The 27,887-nt window shown below is 37.0% G+C and overlaps 3 protein-coding genes and 1 non-coding gene across 4 annotated transcripts; 1 reads left to right on the top strand and 3 right to left on the bottom strand.

Moving 5' to 3' along the window:
- The first annotated feature begins 489 nt into the window (after window positions 1–489).
- Window positions 490–8,488, top strand: ninj1 (ninjurin 1). Its single transcript, XM_030134888.1, has 3 exons — window positions 490–835; window positions 5,051–5,288; window positions 7,857–8,488. The coding sequence occupies exons 1-3, from the start codon at window positions 779–781 to the stop codon at window positions 7,997–7,999; spliced, it is 438 nt and encodes a 145-aa protein (XP_029990748.1). The 5' UTR covers window positions 490–778; the 3' UTR covers window positions 8,000–8,488.
- Window positions 8,489–8,889: 401 nt separating this feature from the next.
- Window positions 8,890–14,222, bottom strand: card19 (caspase recruitment domain family, member 19). Its single transcript, XM_030134887.1, has 6 exons — window positions 14,183–14,222; window positions 12,764–12,903; window positions 11,877–12,033; window positions 11,679–11,741; window positions 11,319–11,384; window positions 8,890–11,220 (listed from the first exon to the last, which is right to left on the bottom strand). Exons 1-6 carry the CDS (start codon window positions 14,187–14,189, stop codon window positions 11,111–11,113), a joined length of 543 nt encoding a protein of 180 aa, XP_029990747.1. The 5' UTR covers window positions 14,190–14,222; the 3' UTR covers window positions 8,890–11,110.
- On the bottom strand, window positions 9,684–9,811 carry LOC115420261 (U6atac minor spliceosomal RNA). Its single transcript, XR_003935530.1, has one exon. It is a non-coding gene; the product is annotated as a U6atac minor spliceosomal RNA (small nuclear RNA).
- Window positions 14,223–15,660: 1,438 nt separating the features above from the next.
- LOC115419762 (protein bicaudal D homolog 2-like) lies at window positions 15,661–27,199 on the bottom strand. The gene is made up of 8 exons (XM_030134739.1): window positions 26,683–27,199; window positions 20,849–21,061; window positions 19,974–20,126; window positions 19,365–19,811; window positions 18,129–19,133; window positions 17,800–17,951; window positions 17,106–17,337; window positions 15,661–16,939 (listed from the first exon to the last, which is right to left on the bottom strand). Exons 1-8 carry the CDS (start codon window positions 26,920–26,922, stop codon window positions 16,937–16,939), a joined length of 2,445 nt encoding a protein of 814 aa, XP_029990599.1. The 5' UTR covers window positions 26,923–27,199; the 3' UTR covers window positions 15,661–16,936.
- Window positions 27,200–27,887: the final 688 nt, after the last annotated feature.

Here is a 27,887-nt window from a genome sequence, read left to right as displayed (position 1 = left end):
CATGTTTCTTTGCTTCAAAAATTGAACGCATGGTGTCCAGCTGAGTGAACATTGTTTTGGAACTCCATGAAAAACAGGTTCATAGAAAAAAATTCAGTCATATAGTTTTGTTGTTGTTGTTGTTTTTTTTTTTTTTTTTGTGCGTAAAGAGGTACGGGCTCCGTAAAGAGGAATTAAAACACTCAGGAAAAAAACTGGACGTACTTTTCCCAAAATGTAATGACATCTATTCTGTGTCACTGGTAATCTATAAACCCAATTTGGTATGAATTCAACCAATAGTTTTTTTTTTTGCCAGAGTGATAACAATCAAACAAACAAACCGAACCAAAAATAATACCCCTTGCCTTCCCTTTTTAGGGCGGGGTAATTAAAAAAAACTGCAACAGGAAGTTTGGGAACCACTGTTTTATGGGGTTGAGTTTTTCCAGAGGTGCATGTCTGCAGATGGACAGTAGAGGGCAGTGGTGGTTCAGTCATGTAGGCTCAGTGTTAATAATGAGTGTCCGTTAAACTGGACACTTATGAAGGAGCTGGTTTGGTCATTAGCTAGATTTTCAGTTAATGAAATAGACTGTTTTTAGATCATTTAGATGTAGAGAATAGTGTGTGTTTGACATTGGTTTTGTGGAAACAGCCTTCTCCGTGTCAGAGGGCCGGTAGAGGCGGACGCCCCTCCCGTCGTCACAGCCCACATAAAGCCTGAACCCCCCGGTTGGACCACCGACTGTCTACACGGTCCATACAGGAGAAAAGTCCTCTGTTATCAACAACAAAGATGGCAACGGACAACCTGGAAATGAACGGTGATGCTGACCGAAACGGCGATGTGGAGGTAGGACAAAGCGGACATGGGCTCAGTGTTGGTTTAAGCCCCTCACTAATATTCCGCTCAGACTCTCAGGGTAAATTCCCGTAAATTCTCAAAACACCGGGTTTCTGTCTATCTGTATTCCCGACAGGCGTTTGATACCATCCGGTTGAATTTCACAAATCATAACACCAGGAGATTTAATTTCATTGAGCAGCCGTGGTAGATTGTGGTTTTTCCTTTATTTTAAGGTGGTCTTGAACGCCTCGGTGATTCCAAAGTGACCTGTTTGTGCATTGTGATGTGTTCACTTGTCCCTGTCTCTGTTATCTGGTGGGTTAAGGCTCAGTTTACACATAATGACAGACAATACCTAGACTATGAGGGTGAATGTGCGATCATTGCTGTGGAAGGGAATCCAGGTGGGTCAAAGAACTCAGACACTGACCTAATTCTGGGTTAAGGTCTGGATTTGCTCTAAAACTGTGCATACAAAGTAGCCATAGTTAACAAAGCCTGTATTAAATCCTTTGCACATAGTTGAAATGCCTTCATTGTGAGAGCAGACATTTATGTTTTTTTCCGAAAAATCGTATGAATAACATGCCATAAATGTAATAATATTGTGAAAATGTCATAGCAATTACTGTGACTAATAGCAGGCTTCATTGAAATTCAATACAACATAATGGAAAGTGTTACTCTACACTCGTTGCCTCTGTGTGAGCTCAAGTGGAATTTCATAGCGGTGCTGCCTCAATGTCCAGAAGACATGTTTTCAAGCATCATTATGACATGTAAAATAAAGATCCTCTGTATCAGACCTAAAGAAAGGTTTTGGTCCTGTTACAGTGGAGACTAAACAGAATACGCTGAAGACCTGCTGCAGCTAATGTTTTTTAAAGGGTCTATGAGGGGAAGTGAATTACACGGGTCAGTGTTAATAATGACTACACTAATCATTTCTAATACCATGCAAAATTAAACTGAACCTACTACATGTTGAGACATTTTATGAAATTAAGGAACATTTATTAGAGTATTAGGTGACAACATGAACACTACCACTATTAGTACTACTATTACTATTAGTGATAATAATAATGATCTTTATTTATAGAGCACATTTCAAACTAAGTGCACAGTGCTTTACTAAGGACATTGTGTAACTACATTGAAGGTAAGAGCATTATAATAGTACATGAAATCAACAAGACATGCAGCTCAGATATACCCTCAGGCAAAAGTAAGTCTTAAGAAGAGACTTGAAAGTTGACTTTGAATCATCTCTCAACTGTCTTAAAGTATCTTTGGGATTTTCATTGTTGGTTGGAAGGGAAGAAAAGACAAACTGAAGTGGTCAGGTTGAACCGTTAAACTAAAATGAGAAGTGATACAGCTATAAACCTAAATTGTAGGGTAGCTATTTCTATAGCAGTTTATAATAAAATCTGTAATTCTTCATTTGTCCAATGTGCCCACTTAGAAATACCTATATAAAATGAGTATGAAATACAGTATAAAATCATAAAATTACTTTTACTGTGTTGGTATTTAGTGTTTGCTGTTTTAGAAAAATCTCACAATCGAGTAATGATAATGTGCACGTCATACATCATTATCTCAGTTTGCTTTACAGGCTCACAGCATGAAATTCTTCAAATGCCAGTACATGCTTTCAAAGCACCATGGCAAAAATGGCTGGTTTCAGCACATATGAGCCAAAAGAGAAGAAGACCTCCATGCCATAGCTAAAAATGGAGCAATTACTTAACTTAAAGTGTATGCAGTGGCAGGAGAAGAAGTGAAAGAGAATATGGTGATGAAGTTAGTGACTTAGACTCATCTGTGGAGCAACCGGAGGAGAGTCTTTTTTTTCTTTTGTGGCCTGGCAGGTGTAGAAAGAAGCGCACAGAGCCGAACCTTAGAGCATGAAGCTGCCAACCTGAGCACAAGGGTGGTATTGTTGGACAGTTGAACCCCACTCCACCCAAATGAAACCCTGAATGTTTCTCTAAACTCATGCCGTATAGAGAGAGGGATTCGGCCTCTGCAATGACCCAACTTTCTTGGGATGTCATGTTTATACTAAGTTCTCAGATGGGTTATTTAAAACATTCACAGTCAATGTTCAAAATAAACATTCCACCATGCCCCACATAAAGGAAGGAAAGAAGTTCTTCAACACCTCTTGTGTGCATTTCTGGTCTTTGTTGCATGTTCGTGAGTGTCCTCACTCAGTTTTTCCTTTGGATTTGGGTGGACCTTTTTGTGCTTCATATGTATGACCTGTTCAGCTTTATTGGACAGGATGTGGTTTGTAGTTATTTGTAAGTGAACGGAGCTCAGTGACCCTCATAACAGAGGTCTTCCTGTTTTTCAGTGATTATACACTTTCACTTCCAATTATGTCTTTCTAGAAAGTAGCGTGTTTGCATAGGTTTGGGTCTTCAAATTGTGGTCACTTCTCTACTTTTGCAGAACACAAAAAACCCCCCAAAAACCACTAGTGACTCTCACAGAGCAGAGCACTAGGGCATGGGTTTGGTCTGAGCACTGGAAGGGCCAAACCACCAACCCCAAATAACACAATACATAAATGTGTGGTAATATTACCTCATTTTAAATAAATAACAGTACATGTAAAAAGGGATGTAGTAAATAGTATAAATAGTTATAAATCAAGTTGTCTTGATAAAAACACTCAAAAATAAACTCAAGTCCAAATATTTTTTCTGAAAGGTTGTCTCTGCTGAACATTGATGCTGATGCCTCTCATTGGTATTATGCATTATTAGCATCGTCCACCTAAAGCCCTGTAAACATGCACCTGTTTCCTCATCAGTCTCTGGCCTACAGCTGTCACAATATTGAAACTTGTCAGTAGTTAACTGTCAGACAAATAATTGTGATATTAATGGTTGATTATTATCTATGACTGTCTACTTGATCGACTTAATGCCACCATTATAGTGTAATAATTTGTCTATATACTTATACAGTTTTCTCTTAAAGTCATGTCAGAAGAATTATCATTCGCTACAAGATGATATAGGCTAATTAAGGGCGTAAATCGAGCGATAGAAAACAATTCAGAAATAACGAGTAAGTAAGTTATTTCTATTAAATTCATCTGGAGCTGCAGCGATGAATCAATTTCTTGTCAACAGCTAAATTAAACAGGCCTACTTTGATAATCAAAAAAATTTCAAAATATTCAAGATTCAATGTCTGTAAGTGTGATTTTTTTTCTGTTGTCTTTATCCTCCATGACTTAGCTTAGCAAAAAACACATTTTCATCCTTTTCTGACATTTGATAGAACTAATGGTATAGAAAATATAATGGGCAGATTTATGAACACTGAAACTAATCATTAGTTGTAGCTCTTGTTCATGTATCTATGTTTACACAGGTGAGTGGAGACAATTATCACAATTATGAAAAAACAATGTTAATACACAAGTTTTTGTTTATTTTAAAAGATGTGCTGTTTGATAAATGAGTTTATTACTTAGACTCTAGATGGTGAGAAAGTTCCTGGTGTCTCTTCTCTTTTTGGACAAAATGTGATTATGTCGGCAAACAAATGCTAGTTCTTGTACAAATAGACACTTCCTCCAATACATTGGAAGTTACATGTCCTTACCATCCATATGTAAACTTATGCCTTGGCAGAGAGTGATCATTTTTGACTTATGGAGTTGATATCCACATGGACTGCTGACTTTGACAAAACACAAAATTCCTGGTTATGCTGATATATTTCGGAGATCTGGGTAGTCAAGAGGGAACAAAAATCCTACAGATGCAGCTAAAAGGTTACAGATGCATGTTCCATTTGGTGTTTTATTGGTATTTAAGGGAAATCCTTTAGATTATTATTAAATTACTTCAGCAGAGCAGCCTACAAATAAATATTATTTCTTTTTATCTTTATCCTCTGCATCTAGCTCCTTTAAGGTCACAGTTTCAGGTTTCAAAGTTTCAGGACAGAAAAAATTCCAGAATTTTGTTGTGTCATAGAGGTAAAGTGAAGTCAGTCAATTAAGTCAACAATGTAATACAGTAAAAGTTAAGTCTTATTTACACACATTTAGTAACAAGTGGATTAGATAATATTAGATAAGGCTGAAACTATTCATTGTTTTATTTATATAAGTATTATGAAGCCGTTGTTCAGGTGTAACATCATCAGTGTTCAGTGGTTTATACTGACTTCAATTTGTGTTGTGTTCAGGTTCCTCTGCGGAGCCGCTGGCCGAGACGACAGGAACCTCTGAACATGAACCATTATGCCAATAAGAAGAGCGCAGCAGAGAGTATGCTGGATGTGGCTCTGCTCATGGCTAATGCCTCACAGCTGAAGGCTGTGCTGGAGCAAGGACCGGAGTTCTACTTCTACTTTCCCCTCATTACTCTCATAAGCATCTCCCTCATCCTGCAGATAGTGGTGGGCATTCTGCTCATCTTCATAGGTAAGTCTGGAGTTCAGCATCTGTTAGGCCACAGGTGTCAAACATGCGGCCCGGGGGCCAAATCTGGCCCGCCAAAGGTTCCATTCCGGCCCACGGGATGAAATTGCAAAAATTATTTTGAACAGTCAAGGTTGTCCAAATCCTTTTGGTTCAGGTTCCACATACAGACCAATGTGACCTAAGGTAAAAATAACAACACATTAACCCATAAATAATGACAACTACAAATTTTCTTTGTGAAAAATTATGTGGAAAAAATTTAAGCGAAAAAAACATTACACTGTGAAAATATTTACATTTACAAAACTATTCTTTCACAATAAAATGCAAATAAATACATAAATTAAAAAAAAGATGAACAACCTGAAATGTGCAATTTAACAATATTCTGCCTGTTACTAAATGTTTATGTGCATTTATGGATCCACTGTGATCTGTAGTTGTGTTAATAATAAGAGATGTAATATTGTTGTAATTGTCCAAATTTTAGTTCCAAACTCCAAAATTTTAACAGTATTCTGCTTGTTACCAAATGTTTAAGGAACACTGTGTGTAATGTACATGTATAAATAATAAGTTGAGGCATAATATTGTTAAAATTGCTCTAATTTTTCAAATAAAATTTCTGTTTTTTCAGGTTATTCTCATCTTTTTTGTAAAATGTAAATATTATCATAATGTAACTGGGAGGTTTTTTGTTCTGAAACAAAAAGGAAAAACCTGGATTTGTCATTATTTATAGGTTATTAAGTCATTATTTTACTGGTCTGGCCCGCTTAAGATCAAATTGAGCTAAATATGGCCCCTGAACCAAAATGAGTTTGACACCCCTGTGTTAGGCAAATAGCATTTATACTTAAAGGGGTCATATTTTGCTAAACCTACTTTTATTAGTCTTTGGTTCATTTATTTGTGTATTTGGACCCTATTAGTTCAAAAAGTTTGAATTTGAACCCTCCAGGTGCTGCAAAACTATCTTTATATTCATTTTGGCAAAAATCAAGTGGATTTCTACAACCTGTTTTAATTCCTGCTTAACTTGTTACATTTTATAACTAGTTACATCACAACATTTGCACATATAAGGTCAAGACTTCTGAGGAACATTTCTCAGAATACTCCATAATTGTTTTTCAGCAGCAGCAGTTGTAGTCCATACTGAAAATATGTCCAAACTTTGAGGCAGTTACCTAAAATGTTCAGTTGTTGGTTGAATGGGACAGAGCAGCACAGCCAACAACCTGGAGGGGGCGGGGCCTGAAGTGACTCATGCACTTAAAGGGCCAGCGGTCAACACAACCCATTTGGTGTCATTAGTCAGTAATAGAGTTGAAGATGGACCTGTGGAGTTTAATTAATGTAGAATTCAGACCCAAGCATAGCATTAACAGTTTATGTAGACCACAGGGAAATGTTCTAAAATGCATAATTCCATTTAAAAAGCTAAATATCACTCCTTTAAGAAAACGTACACAAATACAAAACAATACGTACATATCATGTGTACTGCTTTAAACAATGGGTCTGACAGTCAAAACATATTTCACAAAACAACAACATTTTCTGATTATGGAAAGTGCGGGACAACACTTCCTTTTTGTGACTGGACAGAACTCAAGTGGTCTTAGAGTTTATTCAGTGGATAGAGACAGGAAATGACACTGAACTGCTGCCAGGGACTTGGGCTTTGTTAAGTCACACACCAAGATGTGTTTTCCATGTGTGTTTGTGAATGTCAATGTATTTTTTCAAATGCATTTTCATGTGTTTTGTGAAATGTTTCTGAAGTAGTATTGTGTTTGGACTCAAGCAGTAGATTAATGATCCTTGCTACATAGTTAAAAAATATATGATGCGTTTTTAGCGGATGTGCAATAGTGAAGATTCCAGGAAACAACAGGCCAAACACATGTTTTGCAGAGATGACTTAGTCCTCTCGTGTTAACATTTATTGGTCCCATTTGAGCCAAAAAAATTTTATAGCCCATTAAAAATATTATCAGTATCTAGGGAAGAGGGTTTTGGGTTGGTAAAGCATAAGATCAGTTTCCATCAGAAAGTTTGTCATCCCTTATAGTGGAGCGCTCCAAATTTCTCCTCCACTTCGTGTTATCCTTATCTTATCCTAACAGAGAATGCTATTGTGATGGACAGATGAGTTTAGAGCCACGGCAGGAAGACACGCCTGTCAGTTTGCTTTGCTCTCAGCTGTTTCCAATTTCAAAGAACTTTCTCGACTTGTGGGAAAAATACATCATGTCACTTGAGGTTCACTAATGTAGTAATGGTATGCACAAAAATACAGAACTCACTATTGTCTAAGAAAAGATCCATATGTTCTCAAAGCAACCAAGCATGTAATCACCTCGAGAGGCAGATAATTATTCACCTGAGGGCTACGCTGTCAGATGTGGTTCATTTATAAATCACCCTCTGTGGTAATCATTACTTCACTGCTGATCCGACATGATATAGCTTAGAAAACTGTGCTGCCCCCTTGTGGGGAATAGGGGTCAGTCATGCTTCAGTAAATACTTCCATGTCCATGTTTTATTTCTGCTCCATCAGTGAAGTGGAACCTGAACGATGAGAGCATGCACTACAGGCTGAACGTCATGGAGAACATCGCCACTGCTCTTGTCTTTGTCATCGTTGTCGTTAACGTCTTCATCACAGCTTTCGGTGTCCAACAACCCAACAAAAGTGCATGATCTTCATTCTTCATGTGTCTCTGTATCTGCTGGACCTTCACATCACTTGTGAAAATGGACAGGTTCATTATTCCACAGACTGAAAGTGTCTAAAAGCATGCAGCTGCCTCTCCCCAGGCAAGAGGAGACAAAGCATTCCCTGAACATGAAGATATGTTAGCTAGTGTGTCTGAAATGGAACTTTACCTGTAGTGCATTTCTGTGTGTGTGTGTGTGTGTGTGTGTGTGTGTGTGTGTGTGTGTGTGTGTGGTGTGTGTGTGTGTGTGAGAGAAGGGCTACTGTCTCCTCAAGCCATAGTTTGTTACCTCTTATCGTGCTCAGGTTACTGACTCTTAATTATTGCCTTTACTTTAAAATAAACATATCAGTAGCAATAGTCAGTCAGCACTGTGAGTATTTCCTGAGTAAGACGCCCTACTGTTATTTTATACGTTTGTTGAATTTTATCTTATCTGTCAGCCTTAGCCCTAGCCAATGAACATACTGTTTAAAAAAAACAAAACAAAACACTTAATCACTTAGCTTAAGCCCAAAGCACTATTTGTTTTACTTATCTGTGTGATTTGTATAAGCTTAATTATTTACAGTAATAATGACAACAGGAAGTGCATCAGGAGCCATCTTCATCCTTTGCTGCAGATGATGCAGTGTTTAAACCTCAATGAATTCATGAAGTGGACCTTACATGCAATTTTACTCTTGAGCTATGCAAAGCCTAGTGTGTGTTTTATTTTAAATGAATGCATTATTTATGCATAGTCAGTGTTTGTTAAGTTTATTATCACTTTTTCTTAGGACCAAAGTTTTTTTTATCAGCTTTTACTATGTGATCTTGATCATATAACTTCTACTGTATCTTAAGAATTTTATAAATAAAACTTCAAAAACATGAGTTGTGTTTTTCTTTATTAGCTTGCTTGTTATTGTGTAAACATAAAGGTGTGAATGACAGAAATGATGGCACATCTCATCTTAAGGCATGTTAACACAAACTGCCTGGCACAGGATCTCCATGAGCAGGTAGAATAAGTCAGAGATTATCACAAATTATGCAGACAAACCTTCAAGAAATAAATAACAAATACAAACAAGCTGTAAAAATATCTTTAGTTCTGTCTGAAATTGAAATTCTAAACATATGAGTGCCACAAATACATACTTTCACACAGCACCATTTTATGTTTGGAAGCCCTTTTGTGTGTTACCTGTTCAGGAAATACCGCAACTTGCCCCTTTTTTAAAAATTTACTTTATCTTTTCAATCTTAGTATAAATGTAGAAGATCAATATTAACTTGGCAAAAGGCACTGTAAAACCACACAGCCTACTGACTGAAAAAGTATTTTCACATACATCACAATTTTAATATATGCTTTTTAGCAATAAACATTAAGGCCACATTTACTTTTGCACTTTAATTTTGAATGAGTGAATGGATTCATGTGTGCGACAGACATCCAATGTGTACCATCCTCCGTGAGTTGGGTGGTAGACAAAGTTAGAGGGAAACGGGAAAGAATAAATGCATGCTGCCCTGGAAACAACACATGGAGCCCGTTTCCGGTGTTTACGTAACTAAAGGGAAACGCGAATAGTCCGGGAGAGGGGGGTGTTACTGCACAAGGAGGTAAAAGACAACACCACTGCGATTAGAGCAAGTGTACGGATAAAGGAAAAAAACTATAAAAAACTTGGTTAGAGATGCCACGAAGTAGGTGGCAATGCCTTAACCGTATGCGTGTTGCAGACCACAGGGGCCAATTCCATCCTTGTCAAGGGGAGTGCTAACCTTCTCTCCTTTCATACAACACAACTAACATCAAGAAATACGTCACTATATATCCACTGACGGAGACATGCCGGTTTCTCTAACGGTGCTGCTTAAACGTTATCTAGAAATGTTGTTTTTATCACAAGACAATCAAATCGTTACATAGAAATGTATTCGACGGCGTTTGCACCTTTGAATTACTTTACTCAAATTTACGTCTATTCGTTTTCCTCCTATCTCTACCCAAAATGCACTGCGGCAGTACAGTGCGATCTCGTTGGCTGGAGCAATTAAGGTCTCCCAAAGCTACAAACTGCATCTGTAATGTCATCATGAAACCTTGCCGTATAATATTTCCGGTTGATAACATGCCGAATTGTTTTACAGCTTGGAAATAAGCCCCTGCAGTTCGACAAAAACGAACACAAACCTGAATGTGTTTGGTGCTGTAGTGACTATTTTGGCCATTAGAGGGCGGTCTTGGCCTATCAATACTAACAGCACCTTTTCAAAAAGCACCTCTGCCCTGAGAAAGAGATTTTTAATGTTTTATAATAAAATTTCACCTGACTATTTGTTTGGAAAGGTATTGTGAGTGGAAATTAAAATGTGGTGCTTTTTAGTGCACAGTACTTGCCATCAATGGTAAAGAAAAAGAAAGATATTTCTAAATTACTCTGGAAGAAAAAAAACAAAATAGAAACACACATAGTGTTGCTTGAACCCAGCTAAATTTTGGACAACAAATATGCATAAGCACCCAAGTATATGCAAGCCCATACACTGCCAAAGTTTTCTTTACACAATCATTGATTATTATTTAATGTATGTCCACATGCAAACTGACTGGAGATTGGGTTTATGTAGTGATGTAAATATAGGATGGTCATAGAGGTTATAGGCCCCTATACATGCACATCTGAGTGTCAGTACTTCATTTTTAAAATGCATTACACAAATCATTGCTAGTGTCTATTTTTCCTAATTAGGTGGTTTGTAAAAGTTGCTTTCTGATACAATGGAAAGTTTTAGTGAAAATACTGTATTAAATATTCAAGGTAAAATTTTAGTTTTTCACCCTTGTGCATAATTTTCCCTTAATACCCCTTACATAGATGCAAATGTGACAAACACTTTTAACCAAAGCACCAAATTGCTCCGAATATGTCCCATCTTTGTCAGTAAATAATTACAATCAAAGAAATACAGTATAAACAGCTGTATAATATTAACTTTTGAAAAAGTATAGTGTGGATTGCTTTGGTACAAGTTGCATTTATGTAGTTTGAGCTGTAATGAAGGAGCTCCTGGTGTAGGTTATAATGAGGTTAATCCATCATTACATCATGAGGCTTCCTTTATTGTACCATATGAGAACCTCCTGAGCTTTTTTCTTCAAACCCAGAGCTGCCATCCCAAGTGCCCGGCTGCCTCCAGTCACTTTAGATTCTACAAGAAAAAAAAACAACTTCTTTATATGAATTAAAAGTATCAAATAAAACAAAATGTATATATTGCACATAACATGAAAATGGGAAGCTACTTACCACTGTAGTAATAGAGTAAAGCCATCCCCAGAGCAAAACCAAAACAACCGAGGAAGAAGACAGGACCTAGAATGAGATAAACACATAGATAAACACATTAGTGCAAAAGTAATTTATTCACCAACATGCTTGTTAATGTTAAATAAGTATCTATCAAACTTGTAACAAACTTGTTTTTCTTAAGCCATAGAGGTTATAAAGACTTGTAACTGTAATTGTATTGCTTGTGGTAAATCATAGTACTATTTCAAGGATTTGCTAATAGTAACTGATTGTGATTTCATAGCTTTAGAATGGATTTTAACATTGATTGTACTCGACTTTCATTATAACATATGTTCATTTCCTTCCACATCTTACCTCGGTCATTCAGAACGTATCTCTGCTGGTAGGCTTGTGGATGTTTTAGTGGATCTAATGAATCTGACAGGAAGAAAGCAGATTCAATTGAAACACTGGGATGTACATTTATGCATCAAATATTCTCCAATATCCAAATAATTAATAATTATATCACGATCATCACATATAATTGAGGAGAACAGTTTTGGGAATTACCTCTGAGGCGGAGCCGTGTTGGTAAACTGTAGTAAACCTCCTCTACATGCAAGTGAAGAGCTCTGTAAAACTCCTTGCAAGCTTCCTCTCCTTTCCCCCGCAGATGAGTCAGGAGCTCACCCAGTCGGACACTAGTTGGCACATCTAAGTTCCGGAACTGCAAAACAAAAAATAATAGGAAAATTTGATTATTATGTCTACATGCTGTTTTGTTAATCTGTCAAGTTAATATTTACTTTACAGATTTGCAATAACTGAACTGATAGGGTTGGGCAATATAATAAATATGGCCAATGTATTGTGACTTGTTGTCTCTCCAATTCTCTTTCCTCATAGACAGTAGTCCATTACATTAAATATTAAATACAGTATTTTACAGTGAGCAATGCACCATGGGCTGTTTTGGTATTAATGTTGCTTGTCAAGCAAGTGCATTTAAGTCTGGTTACACTGATCCTTTAAAGTCTTTCAGCTTATATTCCATTGTAACTTCCAGCAGTTTTCGTGTTTTGCTGCATGTTGGGCGGTTTGGGTAGTTTTATCTAAAATTTAACCCACTTAATGTTGTACATCAAAATTCAAGAAAAATACTATAACATGGTTTTCTCATTATCACCCATCCCAGCCCTATTAACTGTAACATTAAACTGTGCTTACAGGTTTGTTTGTTTGTTTGTTTTTCACATTAGTGGTAATGAACAGTAGTAATAATATTCTAATCATACATAATCACAAAACACTCATAAGGGTCATTCTGCTGCAGGAAGAATATTCTGCATGCAAGTCTTTAATACATAACTATACATTTGACAGGAGTGTTTGTACATTGTGGTATTAAATGCATTTCTGCCTTCAGGAGCATGGTATGAATGGGTATGAGGACTTACTCTGGTGGCCTCCTTGTCTGTGAGGACCTGTGGGTAGATCCTGTTGAGCTGCAGTATGACTTTGTCAACCAGCTCCGTGTCCAGTCTGCGGTCAGCTTTGAGGAAGGCACTGTCCTCTGTCAGCTGCTCTCGAAAACTATCTGTCCAGGTCAACAGATAGTGATTTAGAACATCAGATTAAATGAAGTTACATATCACAGCCAATTTTAAAATGCAAGTTATCCTTTTATTTTTTTAGGCATACAAGGACAAAAATAGACTTACAATAGCCTTTCCCTTTAACAAATACTTAAGAGTTGTGTTACGTATTGGTACATCATTGGGTTTGTTGTTTTAGCAAGATTATAATGACCATATATTTCCTGACTCCACAACTAGAGTAGTCAGATTCAGATTCAGAATATTTTATTAATCCCAAAGGACGTTCTGTGTTACAGTTGCTCCATGCAAGTATAAGAAAAAGTAGCTGGAGAAGAAATTATCAATTATTACATATATACAGTAAATATGTAAACTGCATTAAAGACAGAAATTGGAGTTCAGAGGGGGAAAAAACATTACAGACGCTACATGGGATCAGAATAGAATTAAGACAGTCCAAGTTGATAACAAACCACAAATTTCGACTCAATACAGTTCAAGGTGCAATAATGCAAATGGACGTCACACTAATACTGACTTCTACCTGTAGAAGCCATATCTGTGTGTTTCTACTGCGCATGTATTTCCTGCATTTTCTTTTTTTTAACTGATTTTTTATTTGACATACACCATAACACAAATCCAACAAACACTGAGCAGATGTATAACATGTACAGTTTCATTTGCTTCACATTATCTCAAATTCATTTTTTATGGACTATGTCTTTATGAAGGACCTCCTTATGGCATTTTCTTAGTGTATCTTAATAAAGTGAATGAGATGTGAAGATGAATGCTATTTAATACCCTGCAAAACAGCAAAAGCTCTAAGACTTTTTCTAAGCACTGTATTATCATTAACTTACCTTAAATGTTAGCTATAGCCTTTAAGGTTTATTTTAAGCATTTGTACACTTTTTAAGTAGTAGACTAGCTTTTACCATTGGAGGAGACGTCAGTTTCATGCAGTGTAACCATACTGGCTTTCCGGAGGAAATATTAGTGCGGAATGACAAGACAAGTATATGAACTACTGAAAAAGCATTTAACTGATATTTACTTTGTTTGGTGACAGCAATGTGGAAAAGTAACGACCCTTCTGCTGTCAGCCGTGTTCAAAGTTTTCAGAAACCTGCCAAGACGCCGCTGGTTGAATAAGTCAACCAGTGACATTCTTATTGTTATGGAACGTCCTATGGACAAAATGGTAAGACGGTGAAAGTTACAGAAAGGACCAACAAGCGGTTAAGGAACATTTTAAAAGAAAAACACACTAACCTCCCATTGTGGAGTCCCTATGTCCTTTGTTTCGACACGCCTCGAACGTAACGTCGCTGAAGGGAGTGGCCAACCGTCAACGTCTTCGATAAAACGCGCCCCCCCCCCCCCCCCCCCCCCCCGGAAATGAATGTGGATGAAAATAACGAACCACGACACAAGTGTAAAACAACAAATAGGTTTATATTTTATAATTACCTGATATCATCTTCATTTAAAGCTCACATTTATTTTTCATAAAAGTGGGAGTTTTGTTATGTTTGAGCCTAAAGCTACAAGAGTTTAATTAAGTTACCTAAATGTAAGTGTGTTCGTCTACGTCATTATATAGTCTGTTTAGTTTACAGCACAGGTGTCAAACATGCGGCCCGGGGGCCAAATCCGGCCCGCCCAAGGGTCCAGTCCGGCCCTTGGGATGAATTTGTGAAATGCAAAAATTACACTAAGATATTAACAATCCCTTTATTTCAGGTTCCACATTCAGACTAATTCAAAGTGGGCAGGACCAGTAAAATACTATCATAATAACATATAAATAATGACAACTCTACATTTTTCTCTTTGTAAATGTTAATATTTTCATGTATTTACACTAAAACAAAATATAATTTCGCAAAAAATGTGAATAACCTGAACAAATATGAACAACCTGAAATGTCTTAAGAGAAATAAGTACAATATTAACAATATTCTGCCTGTTACTAAATGTTTTGTGTCTTTGTAGATCCACTGTGATCTCTAAGTTATAACGTACATGTGTAAATGATAAACTGAGGCTGAATAAAAAAAAATGACACTTTTTTTCAGTTTGTTCAGGTTATTCACATCTTTTGAAAGGATAGTTTGTAGATGTAAAATTTTTCATAATGTAATTTATTTTTTTTCGCTCTAAAACAGAGAAAAGTTTGGCGTTGACATTATTTATGTATTATGTAATTATTTTACTGGTTCGGCCCACTTCAGATCAAATTTAGCTGAATGTGGCCCCTGAACTAAAATGAGTTTATGACACCACTAGTCTAGATGTAGTCTATATAAGATGGCCTGACTGAAATTGCACCAATCATTAAAGGCCAACTAAAGTGTATTTTACTGCATGCATTTTTTAAGAAGCTTTTATGAATTGTGCTTTTTGTAAATTTGTTATTTACATCATTGAAACTTGTCATCATTCTTCTTGGTAGTTCTAGGTTCAGCTGAAGAAGTCTCTTGGATGAGAGATGAAACGTTTTCAAAAGAGCAAAACCAGTCCAGTTGAACCTAAAACTACCAGAACACTGAACTTGTGTGCACAATTATAGATAAGCCTGTGTTGAGTTGCCAATGAAAATGTCTGTGCATCATAAAAAAAAAACAAATAAGTGATACATGAATAACCAGCACCATCTGTACTGAAACATGGTTGTTTGAAATTATTTATCCCTCAAAGAAAAAATGTACATTTTGACTGTGAAGGCTGTTAAGTAAAAACAATTTCCTCAGATTTGTGAAAATTAGATTTATTTTTTCCACCAGTCACAACTGTTAGCAAAGACAGACACCTACAGGTCATCATGAATCTTGCTAGTGTCTCAACAAGTTTAGTCCATCCTCCTCAACTCAAACTCCCTTATGAACAAATAGGATGTGGATATCCTGTTGTCTTGAACAGACTCAATAAAATACAGCTGCAGTTATAGTAAAAACTAAGAAAATCAATGACGATAATTTAAGCAACAATGTGTAAAATATTTTTTATACCATGAACATTTACGTTTTTTACTTGCCATGTTTGCAAATTGCACTTGTACACACAAAACACAACAGGGCACTGTAGGTGTACTGGTAACAGGCAATGAAATTCAGGACAAAGGGTTTAAAAAATGTATTAAAAACAACTGCATTAAAACCTCTCCTTCATGAATAAAGTTTATGAATATTATTAACATCTGAGCTTAACTTAGAAATCTTTAAATAAGTTTTGCATTAATACTCTTCCTTAGTCATAACAAGCATCCTTGAATATGTAACAGCTCTGCCATGTCTACACAGTAAGAGCCCAGTTATACAAAAAAAAATTGAAGCTCCATAAATTGAAATCATAAAAGTAAAAACTATATATCAATTTTCTTTTTTCATGAGCTTTTTAGCAAATGAGTACATCAAAAATCTAATTTCTATGGGCAGTGAGAGGTACCCATCAATCTAAGGCCAAAAGTAAAACAACTAAGGCAGAAAAGCTCATTTGTCACTTTTGTTTGATTCCACACAATATGATTCTGTTTTCATAATTTTTATCACGATATCTTTCTTAGTTATAAAATAAATATATGTTAACTTCACCAGAAATTTCATGAGGAATCTGGCACATAAACAGGCACACACAGTAAAAAAGTCACATAATACTTGTAACAATTGGCATTAGTGTAGAAAGACAGAAGAATGATCTAAGAGTGAGAGCGAAAAAAAGTGCTCAGTTAACACAGGCAATGAGAAATCAGCAACATTGATTCTGATTCAGTTATCGTAGTGGTGCTTTTTGTTGGAAGACTTTGAAGGACCATAGTGGGCAAACAATGCAACATCATACCTTGTGCAGTCATAGTGTTGGACAGAACCTTAACATTTGTTTTGGCACTCTAAAACAAGGCCCTTGGCAAATACTGTTGGGTTAACGAAAACACAAAGACGACATGAAGAAACCAGGAGCACGCAAGACTGGCAGCTGTCACAAAGTCTCTGTTGGATCTCTTCACGACACGTGGCTTCTGGGATTTACTGTAAATGGAAAGGAAAAAACAGGAAATCCTTTTAAACAGATTGTTCTGTTTATAATTCAATGTTGAGATGATGTTTGCTAATGAAGATAGAGCTCGCATGAGTTTGTTCAGCTCAGCTTCAGTCTTCTTTGCTCCAGTTAACTGCAGAATTGCCTTCGACTTACATGATGGCCGGCAGAGGCTCCCTTTCCCTTTGTTTTGCCTTTTCCTCCTGCCATTGATGCACTGTTACGGCGTGCCTGCTCATGGTCAAACTCCAAATCCTCTAGGCGCTGGGTTAAGGCCAGTTTCTGCTGGATGGCCATACGCAGCAGAGAGTTCAGGGTCTTCTTCTCATCCTCAGCAGCAGCCAGCTGCCTCTGCATGTCATCCAACTGGGTCACATACTCATCACACCTGAGAGAAACAAAGAAGAGAACCAGAGAAAAGGTTGAAATAGGGGAAAAGAAAGTAACAGGAGATCAACATTATCTCCAGCAGGTGGAGCAATTTGCCATGATTTGCTGCTGCTGTCACATGTTTTTTTAATTCCCAAGACAGCATTTTCCAGATGGGAGGATGAGGGCTCTGCTCGCTGACTCACACAAGTATTACATCAGACTACTCCCACAATGCTTTGTGCCTTTCTCACAAACATATATAGACGGTCACTTAGAACACAAGAAGCTAAAGTTGTGTTCTTTCTTCTAACAATACAATGACATGCCAGTCTAAAGAATCTAAATGTGCACAATACATCATATATCAACATCTCCATAGATATCCATCATGGTTTGTATGGTTTGAACCACTCAGCCAGTAGGCGACCACATGACTGTAAGGAATGAACTGCATACCAATGATTATACATTATCATACCTTGTAGCGAACATGGCTCGCAGAGAGGAGAATGTAGCAGCATCCTCTTTCAGAGCCTTAAGTTCATTGCGGAGCTTCATCATCGTCTCAGTGACCATTGCCTTCTCGCTGTCATACTTACTCTTCAGGTTAGCCAGAGCAACCTCAGCTGTCTGAAGGCAAAAAGATGTTATATAATGAACAATTATATAATGCACTTTCATAAAGTCTAAATTCAGTGGGCATGCTTTGCTGAAGGCAGCTGACATTTCTACTATACCCGTCATTTACAGAAATAATGAGCATCCTTCCCATGAAAGTAAACACAGCAGGCAATCATTCACACAAACCTGTTTGTTGGCCTTGAGAACAGCTCTGAGGGTGGCAATCTGTTCTCTTTTGGTGCTAAGCAGTGATTTCAGTTTGAGAATCTCTTCCATGCAAGCCTCTTTGTCTTTGTCTGCCACTGTACTCAGTTCCAGATTGGCCAGTCTCTGACGGGACAGCTCTGTAGTGCGGTCCACAGCCTGCTGTAGATGGCGTATCTGATCTCGGATAATAGCGACAAGGTTGTAGATGTTCATGGGCTCTGGCCGGTGCTCTGGGATAGGAACTGGGGTAACTGTAGTGCTGCTAGAGTCCGATTTTCCAGTCTCACTGTCAGGGATTAGCCCATTGGTAATAAGTATGGAAGACTGAAGCTCTGTTCCTTCTTGGCCCTTTCTTACCTTGGCTTTCCCTTCTTTGTAATAGTCTAGCATGACACGATTAGGGGTCTCATTGTTGCACATACACACATGGTTGTAGAGATTGGCGAGCTCTTCACTGAAAGTTATAAGTTCATCCTGGGCCACATTAAGGCTGCCAAGAGATTCTCCTGCTGCCTCGCTGACTCGATGGAGCTCCCTTTCTAGACGAGCTACTTCTGCTTTATCTGCCTGGCTAATCTTCTCCAGAGATGTCAAACTCGACCTCAGCTCCTGCACCATGCTTTCTAGTCGTGATCGTTCTTCTTCATATTCTGTTCTACATTGCTCATACGCTGCCCTCACTGTCTTCAGCTCCTGCCTTAGCTCTCCAGCTTCTGACACGGCTACGGTGTATTTACACTGCAGGATCTCTGGTCCATTGATGTCCAACTCGTAGTAATCGCCATCATCATGGCTGTCCCTGTCTTTTTCAGTGTCAAGAGCAGATTGGCGCTCCTTAGTGGCCTGAAGTTTTCTCATCGCACTGAGGTTCTCAGTGAGCTTGTTGACAGTTTCCTTTTGCTCAGACACTGTTCCATATGCCTGTTCCAGCTGCTTCTGGCTTTCCTGTAGAGAGTTAATCAGTGCTACTTTCTCCCGCTCCACCTAATATAACAACAAAACAAAGTCCATTAGTCAATTTTCACCCCATTTCTATTTAATATAAAGATGTATTCCATTTTGGATTTATTCCACAGTGATTATACACACAGAATAGTGGCAGTGAATGGCACTATTTTTACAATTTTTTTTTAAAGTTTAACTTTACATTGAAAGAGGCAACACTGCAGTAATTTAATAAATAAATGGTGGTCAAAGGGCACAAGAACTAGATACCTGTACAAGCTGCTGTTTAAGCTTCTGAATTTCAGAGATGTTAAGTTCACTGAGCAGGTCATCCACAAGACTAGGAGCTGGCTTTAAGGCTTCTCCTCTCTTGTTCATTTCACTTTCACCTGTCTTGATCAAGCCATTCTCAAATCCACGAATTAGATCATCATTGTCAGGCTCTGTGACTGTAGAGGGGTCGTCATGAAGTTTTAGGTTGTCAATGGAGATACTGAGGGGGCTGTTGTACACAGAGCCACCAATGGTCATATAATGGGAGAGTTCCTTGCGCAGACTGGCCTTCTGTTCACGTTCGGTTTTAATTGTCTCCAGGGCCTCAGTCAGCTGTCGCTCAGCAATCTCTCTCAGACGCATAGCTTCCTCAAGCTGACTGTGTAGGCACTGAGAGTCCTCCTCCAGACGGCGTATCTCATGCTTTAAGCCTTCAAATTCCACCTATACAGATGGTGAAACGTATAAGGTCAGTAACCTTTCATTGCATTAGAAATAAATGTCATTATAGATTATATTGATGATTGTAAATAGGAAAATTAATTTATCTTTATAGTTTTTTATTTAAACCATATTCCTTAACTTAAGTCCACTTTTTTGTCTTACCTGGTTCTGTTTCAGAACAGACACTTGTTTCTGAAGAGAGATGTTCTCCTCCTCCAGTTCACTGTTGTCTTGCAACAGACGAGTTTCTCGCACCTTATACTCTCTAATGTCATCACGCAGTTGGCTGCGCTGCAGCTCTGCCAGCTCTGAATTCTGCAAGCAACAACAACAAAAAAAAACAACAGAAAAACAGAAACACATAATATTATGATCAGAAAGCTGCAAGAGACCACACTGTTTGAGGGAAATGTCACCCATGCAGTGTACATTTCGTCCTTGTAATTCTCGGGTCAACGCAAGTTAAATGAAAAGCAGCATGACAGCATGTTTCACATACCACGGCGCAGGACCTTGGCAGGCGATTCTAATGACAGAAAGAGGACATGGTCTACTTACCAATCCATGCTACAGTGAGCCATGGTGGAGGGCATCCTTTGTGTCATTCACAGTGGATCATTACCTCATCTTTCCTGCTGGGGTCACTGCTAAAAGACCCTTCCGCACTTTCAGAACTATATCCAACTCTCACCCTGGTTCTTAATGGTGAAATACATGTCTCCAGCTGAGTTTTTAAATCACTCTTCAATTTCTCATCTCAGTTTAATTAGTATTATAATAGTAGCAGCATAAAATCTAATTCCAGCACTAAATATTTAAGATTTTGAAAACATTACAAGATTACAAGATTACTATCCTGCCATAAGATTCCAACAAAATGTGCCACAGTTTTAAATTGTAGACATGTACACCTCATAAGTGTCCTTGCCAAGAATAGTTATTAATAGAGCATCAGAATGTCACAGTAGGATAATCAAATTGGCAAGATATATATACATTGTAGCGCAACACTGGCATTGACATATTTAGGTTATCACCTCTCTCATCTCCAGGGCAATAGATGACAGGCGATCATTTTCAGTTTGCGCGCTGACCAAGGAAGCTTTGGTTTGTCGGAGCTCATTCTGCAGCTCTAATACTTTCTGCTGGTAAAGGGCCTCCTTACTGGCAGACTCCAGGATCAGTGACTCTTCTCTGCTTTCTCCATCTGCTGCCACCTTCCTGTGAGTTGAGTAAGCTTGTCCAAAAGCCTAAACAAAAGAAACAAGCAAAGCTGATCTGAAAAAAACACACAAAACCGACAGCCACAATAACCTTTCATTCACTGGATTATATTAACATACATTTAATATTAAAATAATAACATTAATTTTGTCTAATTACTATAATCAATTCACCAACTGGATAAAACAGTATAGTTATATTTTCACATTATATCCACTGCTTGAGGTTTGACTGGGACCCCTTTAATACCATCCTAACATCCACTGTGCTCCCTTCTTCCATGTTTAGGGACATATGAGGTGAGACTTGAGAGCCACCAAATGAGTATCATGCGGCACTTGTCTTTTAATATTTGACCAGCTGTATTTTAATGAACATCTCTTGACCATACCATAAGCTCAGTTACAAAGCAAAACACCACAGCACTCAAGTAACAACATTTAAAAGAGGGATATGCAATTTTTATTTATAATGTTCTGGTGCTTAATGCCAATAAATGGCTCTTCTTATACTGTAAACATATGGTGGTAACAAATGAGAAGTAAAAAACAATTTAATCATTAAATATAATTTTTTGAAAGACAATTCCTTCTCAACAAAACCCTCATGCCTATGGCAGACCAATATCTATCCAAAATGTAATGGGTTCTGCCTTGGCCTTGCCCTGCATTTCATGGAAACTAGTATGTAATCCTGCTAACAGACAGAGAAATGGTTAGGAGTATGGCAAAAAGGAAATAAAAGACAATAGATTTTGACACAGTTACGTATATGCTTTTTGAAGACTGCTAAACAAGCTGCGGATGGACAGCTCGTTAAAAAGCAAGTGCTCTCAGGCTTTTACACAGTATTGGGAACATATTCTTTCAAGTAAAGGATGGACAGACTAAAGGGGTCATTCCCACATTCAGCTGACTTAAAGGCATGTAGACATCCGGCCAAAATGCACTCAGCCAAACTGGTGATGTAATAGCTACTGTCCAAGACAGTCCTGGAAACCAGTGACAGCACTGCAGCCTACCCACCATCACCAACTAGCACCATGTGGATTTTGTAACTGTCTGAGTCACTCAGACTGATCAAACTAACAGTGGTCAGTTCTGACATGTGGTCTAAATGCAAAGTGACAGAATGACAACTTTGACAGTGTCACACTGCTAAAAATGGGAAACAAAACTAAAACTAAGAATCATGAGTTTCACAGACAGTGACTTGAGCCATGAGTCACTTGGTGACTAGTCTTCTCTCTATGCTAAGAATCAAATAATGTCACTGTGGAAATAACACAACTTTGACTGCTATGTGAGCTGAGTTCTATTACATTTCCTGTGGACTATTCAAACAGCTGTCTTTACACAGTACTAAATATTCACAGTCCTCTAGCTAGAATAGAAAATGGATTATCATTCTCTGCTATGTCTAAGAAAATTGCCACCTTTGCCAAGTGAAAAGAGCTGCTGAATAGATAAAATTATTAAGAGTCAGCTGAGGAGGACTAGTCAGGTAGTAGTAACCATAACTGTTGAATGTGAAGAACCCAAGGAAGCACTGACACAGGGACACAGTCCATGTTCAATAAGCTCTGTGTTGAAAACTAAATAACTTATCTCCATGCTTAATACATGTATGAATAGGTCTCAGTAAGTTCTTTCACATGACACATATTACAATATACAGAAATCACATTTTGGGGTAAAAATACTTAATTACTGCTGCATGACACAGAGACTTAAAATGAACATTATTTACTTCACTTTACGCAAATGTACAAAACATGTTGTTCTCATAAGAAATTGATACTAAATGAAACATAGGGCTTTATCCACGATGTTAAACTACAATTGTGATGATCAATATTGGATAAAAATGTTTAAAAGATAAGTTTTATGGACACAAATATGTTGTGACACAGGCATAGGTGGGAACTTTTGACACAGGGACAGCAGTTTGTCACTGTTCAGTAGTCAGAATAAAAGACTTTGCTGGAAATAAAACACTACACTTTTATTAAACATACATATTACAACTTCAGTGATATATACAGCTGATAGCAGAGCATATTTTACACATAATTTGATTGTACATAACCATTCTATATTCTTGTAATGTTGAATAATTAGTTCCTACAGATTCACAGACTTAAAATATTACTTATACAAGCAAGAAGAAATACTATTACTAAAGTTAATGATACATTTACATATTTTAGTCCTTTTTAGGTTTCCTTTTACATAGATTATATCTTTATATATATTTTTTCTACAAGGGATTCTGAAAACAGCTCCTTAAAATAGAGCTCATGAGCTAAAAAATTAGCCTATTTGAAAAATGATAGGTGAAACTGCAATTTTTGACACTGAAGTTCACTTTCGCTTCATCTGGCCCTAATGCTTCATGGCACCAAAATACATGACAGCGCTATGGAAATGGGAGAATCCATTAACGTATTAGTAATTCATGTCAGTGTGTTTCTTCTACATGTATGAATTCAATGAGTATCCTTCCTGTAGTCAGGAGAAACAACTAGTGCACAAACATCTCTCAAAACAACCATTCAGGATATTAGAATGGAAACTTGTAAAAATACCTCAAGGGGATGTTAGTTTTTCCTCTGGATTAATTTGTGAGTAAACTGCAGAACAATTCTGAAACATTTTTCACACTTTCAGTTCAGTCTGGCCCTTCCTGTGAGGTTGGCCACACAGGAATGGAAATTTGACATGCTACTGCAACGGTAAATCCTTGGCTCGAAGGCCTCAACCTTACATACCAAGAGCAAGTACAGGCAAAGGACCAAAAGGCAGCACCAGTGTTTTCATCCTGCAGTGTTAAATCTCTGAGCTGTTATTCTGCATGACTTAGAGAATTGACACTGCCAAAAACACAATGCCTTAAACTGTACTTTATAATAAGGGAAGAAATAATATTCTTCACTAAGGCTTGACAAATGCATGACTCATGACTATTTAACACATGAATTCTTGTCCCTCACCAGGAAATAATAATCACAGTAGTTATTAGTTACTAGTATTATGTGATTTACTTGAGTTATGGTAATTTAGAGTTACATCTTACATTACCTGAAATATCACAAAATAAGTTGGATTCCACACAGTCATTTCAGGTTTGTGCATTATTCAAAACATATGTTTTTTGGGTTTTGTTGTTGTTGTTTTTTTAATCAGACTATTTTCTTTAGTCAGTCACTGGTAGGACATAAATCTTCTTGTGTACACATTTTATTCCCTGTGCTCCTTCTGACCCCTCGGTCATGCAGCAACATGGCATGACATATGTAAAACAACCAATGCAGGGACTCCCAATAGTCAATCTACAATGTTTACCTCTAAAACATAGATTGTTCTCAGCATCATAAAGTATTTGTATTTATAAGTATTGCTTTACACTATCAGCTAAGGAATATGAAATGTTTTAATATTTTTATATAACTGATTTACTTTACATTTTTACTATGCATATTATAGTATTGAAATGTTTATTTATTTCAGTCATTTTTAGTTCTACTTTAGGTTTCTTAAATTGTATGCTATTGGTGGCATATGCTTAGAATTTTGTATTTTTTTTAAAGGACAATTAATCATTTGCTTTGTTCAACTTTCACCCAGAACGAAAAGTTGGTGTTAAATTTGAAAGAAATTATAACTTTACATTTATGGTAGCAATCAATATCGATGTCACTATTTTTTTAATCATGATAAATCTGTTGACATTGACTGACAACTGGGATCCTTTGCAGCAAAACAAAATATTTTAACAAAAAGACTGTCATGCTACTGGTATCACTCCATCCAGTGTTTACTTTTTTCTAGTTTCTTTTTTTTGTTTGTTAACGTTGAATATTTGATTATTTTAACAGTTTGGAATGTTCAACTTGCAGGTTTCACAAAGTGGGTGCTATTTTGTGTTTATTATGCTCTACCTGCGAAAAAAAAACCCAACGCATTAACAATTTGCTTTCTTTAACTTTCACATGGAACCAAAACTCACTGTTCAGTTAAATTTAATAGAAACAATTTTTCAAAGCTGTTCATAAAGACTGTCACCATTTTTAATTGCGATAATAACATTGTGACCTAGGGATGTAACGATTACCGGTATAATGATAAACCATAGTAAAATTGCAGACAGTTAGTATTACTGTTTATATTCTAATTATCATGATAACCGTGTTTGATTACGGCACTTTTAGGGGAAAAAATCTTATGTAAATATATGGTTTTATGTCAAATATTTGAATATAGTTTTAATTTATTACAATTTCAATTTTATATACCTAATATTTGGAACCAATATTCACCTTTAAAGTCTTTGAAAAGGTTCATTAAGCATTTTTGTGTTATTTATGCAATAAATTATAAACATTTTTCAAATCGGATTTTATATTATTTTTGTGTTTGTGTTTTCTGTCCTTTTGTGTTGATATTGTAGGTTAAAGTGAAAAAATAATAGGTAGATGAGATAGATGCAGTTGTACTGAAAAAAAGATACCAAACATGAGTATAGTAAACATTTCTTTATATAGTATATAAAGGCTAAATCAAAAGTACTGAAAAACGGCCTAAATAGGCTCAGACCCCTAAGGGTTAAGACAGTGTTTTTCAACCTTGGGTCGGGACCCCATGTGGGGTTGCCTGGAATTCAAATGGGGCTGCCTGAAATTTCTAGTAATTGATAACAATAAAAAACTTACCAATAAAAAAAATATGGTAAATTGAGAGAGACATTCACAATCCACAAAAGACATGACAAACTGTGAAGCTGAAACTGAAGCACTGTGGTTCTGTTTATCTGTCAAATGTTCATTGTCACCGGTTTCAGATGCTGCAGCTCCTTCATAATTCATAGTTTTTTGAGTTATTGTTTTTTCAGTATTAATTGTCAGCCTTGTAAATCCAAGCTGGACTGACTGTACATATCCTGACCAAGGAAAATAAAATTCTCCCTTTCTGCAGTAATCTACACCTGGGTTTACTGCCTCCATCCGTAATAATATACATTATATAGACTAAATGTTGTCTAAAATTAACATTTATTTGCAATATAGCACAGCAAACTATTACATGATCAAAAACAAATTAATTTTAGCAAAAAAAAAAAAAAAAAAGTCTCCATTTTGAATGTCTGGGGTCGCCAGAAATTTGTGATGTAAAAATGGGATCAGGAGGCACAAAAGGTTGGGAACCACTGGGTTAATATTATTATAATTATAATTATTATTTTTATTTATTTATTTATTTTCTTTTTTCAAAATACAACTTGGTTAAATTATTTCAGTGCATGTATTAGTACTTTTTGAACATTTTGAGCACAATTTCAACAATACCGCGATAATAATGATAACCGTGATAATTGTGGTCACAATAACCGTGATATGAAATGTTCCTATCATTACATCCCTATTGTGAACAAATAGTGTCTGACTGGTAACTGTTGACTGGTAATGCTGGTGAACATAACGGTAGCGGCTGTGGGAAAATAAATAATTAAGAATAAAAAAAAATTAAAACCCATAGCCCCTGCCGGAGGCATGTGTATGTGACATTTACAGACCGTTACCGTTAGGGTCACTTCTAAATACTGACTTAACTACAGCTCTGTTACGTGGCTTACTGCTGCCCTGTGTTACCTCCTTTAGCTGGTCCAGTTCCTGTCGGACCGCCTCGTATTCTGTCTCCAACTCGTCGAATCTCTGCTGGAGCTGCTGTTTCTCCTCCAGAACCGCCAGCCCGTACTCCGCAGCCTGGATCTTTTCGTGGGTCGTGTCACGCAGCTCTCGTGAAAGACGGTCCACCTCGGCTCGGAGCCACTGCGGCCCGGCCTCGGTCACCAGGACCCCTTCGGCATATTCCTGCTCGTCCATGGACATCTTGGGGAGCTGCCGACTCACCACTGGAACGGGACCCAGCCCAGAAAGCACCGAGACCGAAAATCACTGCCGTCTTTGTTTGAACCGCATTGTTGAGAGACTGAAATGGCGTTTAGTTCCTTTTGACTGACCCACAGCAGACTTCGACAAACCTCACCCTAAACCATACTTTTGTCATTCTCCCTCTCTCAGAGTTTCTTCTGCTTCTTCATATAGCTGACAGAGGAAACTTCTGTTGAGATCATCGAGAGGAAAAAGCGACCCCTGTAAGACATTCAAATATGTTTCACAGGGAAGGGAAATGTAGTTTGTAATGTGACGCCAGTGTTTAAAAGACTGTGTGCGTTTGTTTTATATTGACTTCAAGGACCAGAATGCATTGCTTTTGCTTTGCACGGAGAACCGAATTCACAGATGCATGCACAGATGTTAGCACAATACTGCCATCTACAGGTTTTAGAAGAAGGCTACAATTATTTTAAAGGATTTTTAAAAACGTATTCTTTACTGACAGTTTGCTTAATAAAACCCTTTCATGCATGAATTATGAAAACCTTAGTCAATATTTTTTTCTTGAGTGATTTTTTCCCCCCTCTTTAGGCATGAAAAAACAATGCAACTGAAATTTTTTATGACCCTATTTTTCATGGAGTTACAAAAATGTCCACTCAGCTGGACACCATGCGTTTGATTTTTGAAGCAAAGAAACACGTATTTAAAATACATTATCAGAAAGTGATAAACTGTGTGAAAACTATAAAATAAAAACATTTTAAAGCCACTAATGCCATTTTCTCACATATTAGTATACTCTAAACACTAGTTGTTACTCAATTCCTGGCAATAATTTAAATAATAATAATAATAATAATAATAAAATAAAATAAATAAATAAACTTTTTGATTAAGAAAACTGTTGATTACAGTCTAATAACAATTAGCAATGAATTTACACTAAAACATAT

This window comes from Sphaeramia orbicularis, chromosome 5 (genome assembly GCF_902148855.1).
Source record: "Sphaeramia orbicularis chromosome 5, fSphaOr1.1, whole genome shotgun sequence".
Taxonomy (NCBI): domain Eukaryota; kingdom Metazoa; phylum Chordata; class Actinopteri; order Kurtiformes; family Apogonidae; genus Sphaeramia; species Sphaeramia orbicularis.
The sequence above is the reverse complement of the archived record's forward strand: the minus strand, read 5'-3'. Positions and strand labels throughout refer to the sequence as shown.

Bases quoted from the DNA above. Each gene is read 5' to 3' on its own strand.
- ninj1 (XM_030134888.1), top strand. From the start codon at position 779: ATGGCAACGGACAACCTGGAAATGAACGGTGATGCTGACCGAAACGGC. The intron at 836-5,050 runs GTAGGACAAAGC...TGTTGTGTTCAG, and splicing joins ACCGAAACGGCGATGTGGAG to GTTCCTCTGCGGAGCCGCTG. The intron at 5,289-7,856 runs GTAAGTCTGGAG...CTGCTCCATCAG, and splicing joins CATTCTGCTCATCTTCATAG to TGAAGTGGAACCTGAACGAT.
- card19 (XM_030134887.1), bottom strand. The intron at 11,385-11,678 runs GTAAGATGTGGA...ATCTCATTCTAG, and splicing joins ATACGTTCTGAATGACCGAG to GTCCTGTCTTCTTCCTCGGT. The intron at 11,221-11,318 runs GTAAGTAGCTTC...TTTTTCTTGTAG, and splicing joins TTTACTCTATTACTACAGTG to AATCTAAAGTGACTGGAGGC.
- LOC115419762 (XM_030134739.1), bottom strand. From the start codon at position 26,922: ATGTCCATGGACGAGCAGGAATATGCCGAAGGGGTCCTGGTGACCGAG. The intron at 19,812-19,973 runs GTAAGACAAAAA...CCATCTGTATAG, and splicing joins CTGTTCTGAAACAGAACCAG to GTGGAATTTGAAGGCTTAAA. The intron at 19,134-19,364 runs GTATCTAGTTCT...TTGTTATATTAG, and splicing joins TTAAACAGCAGCTTGTACAG to GTGGAGCGGGAGAAAGTAGC.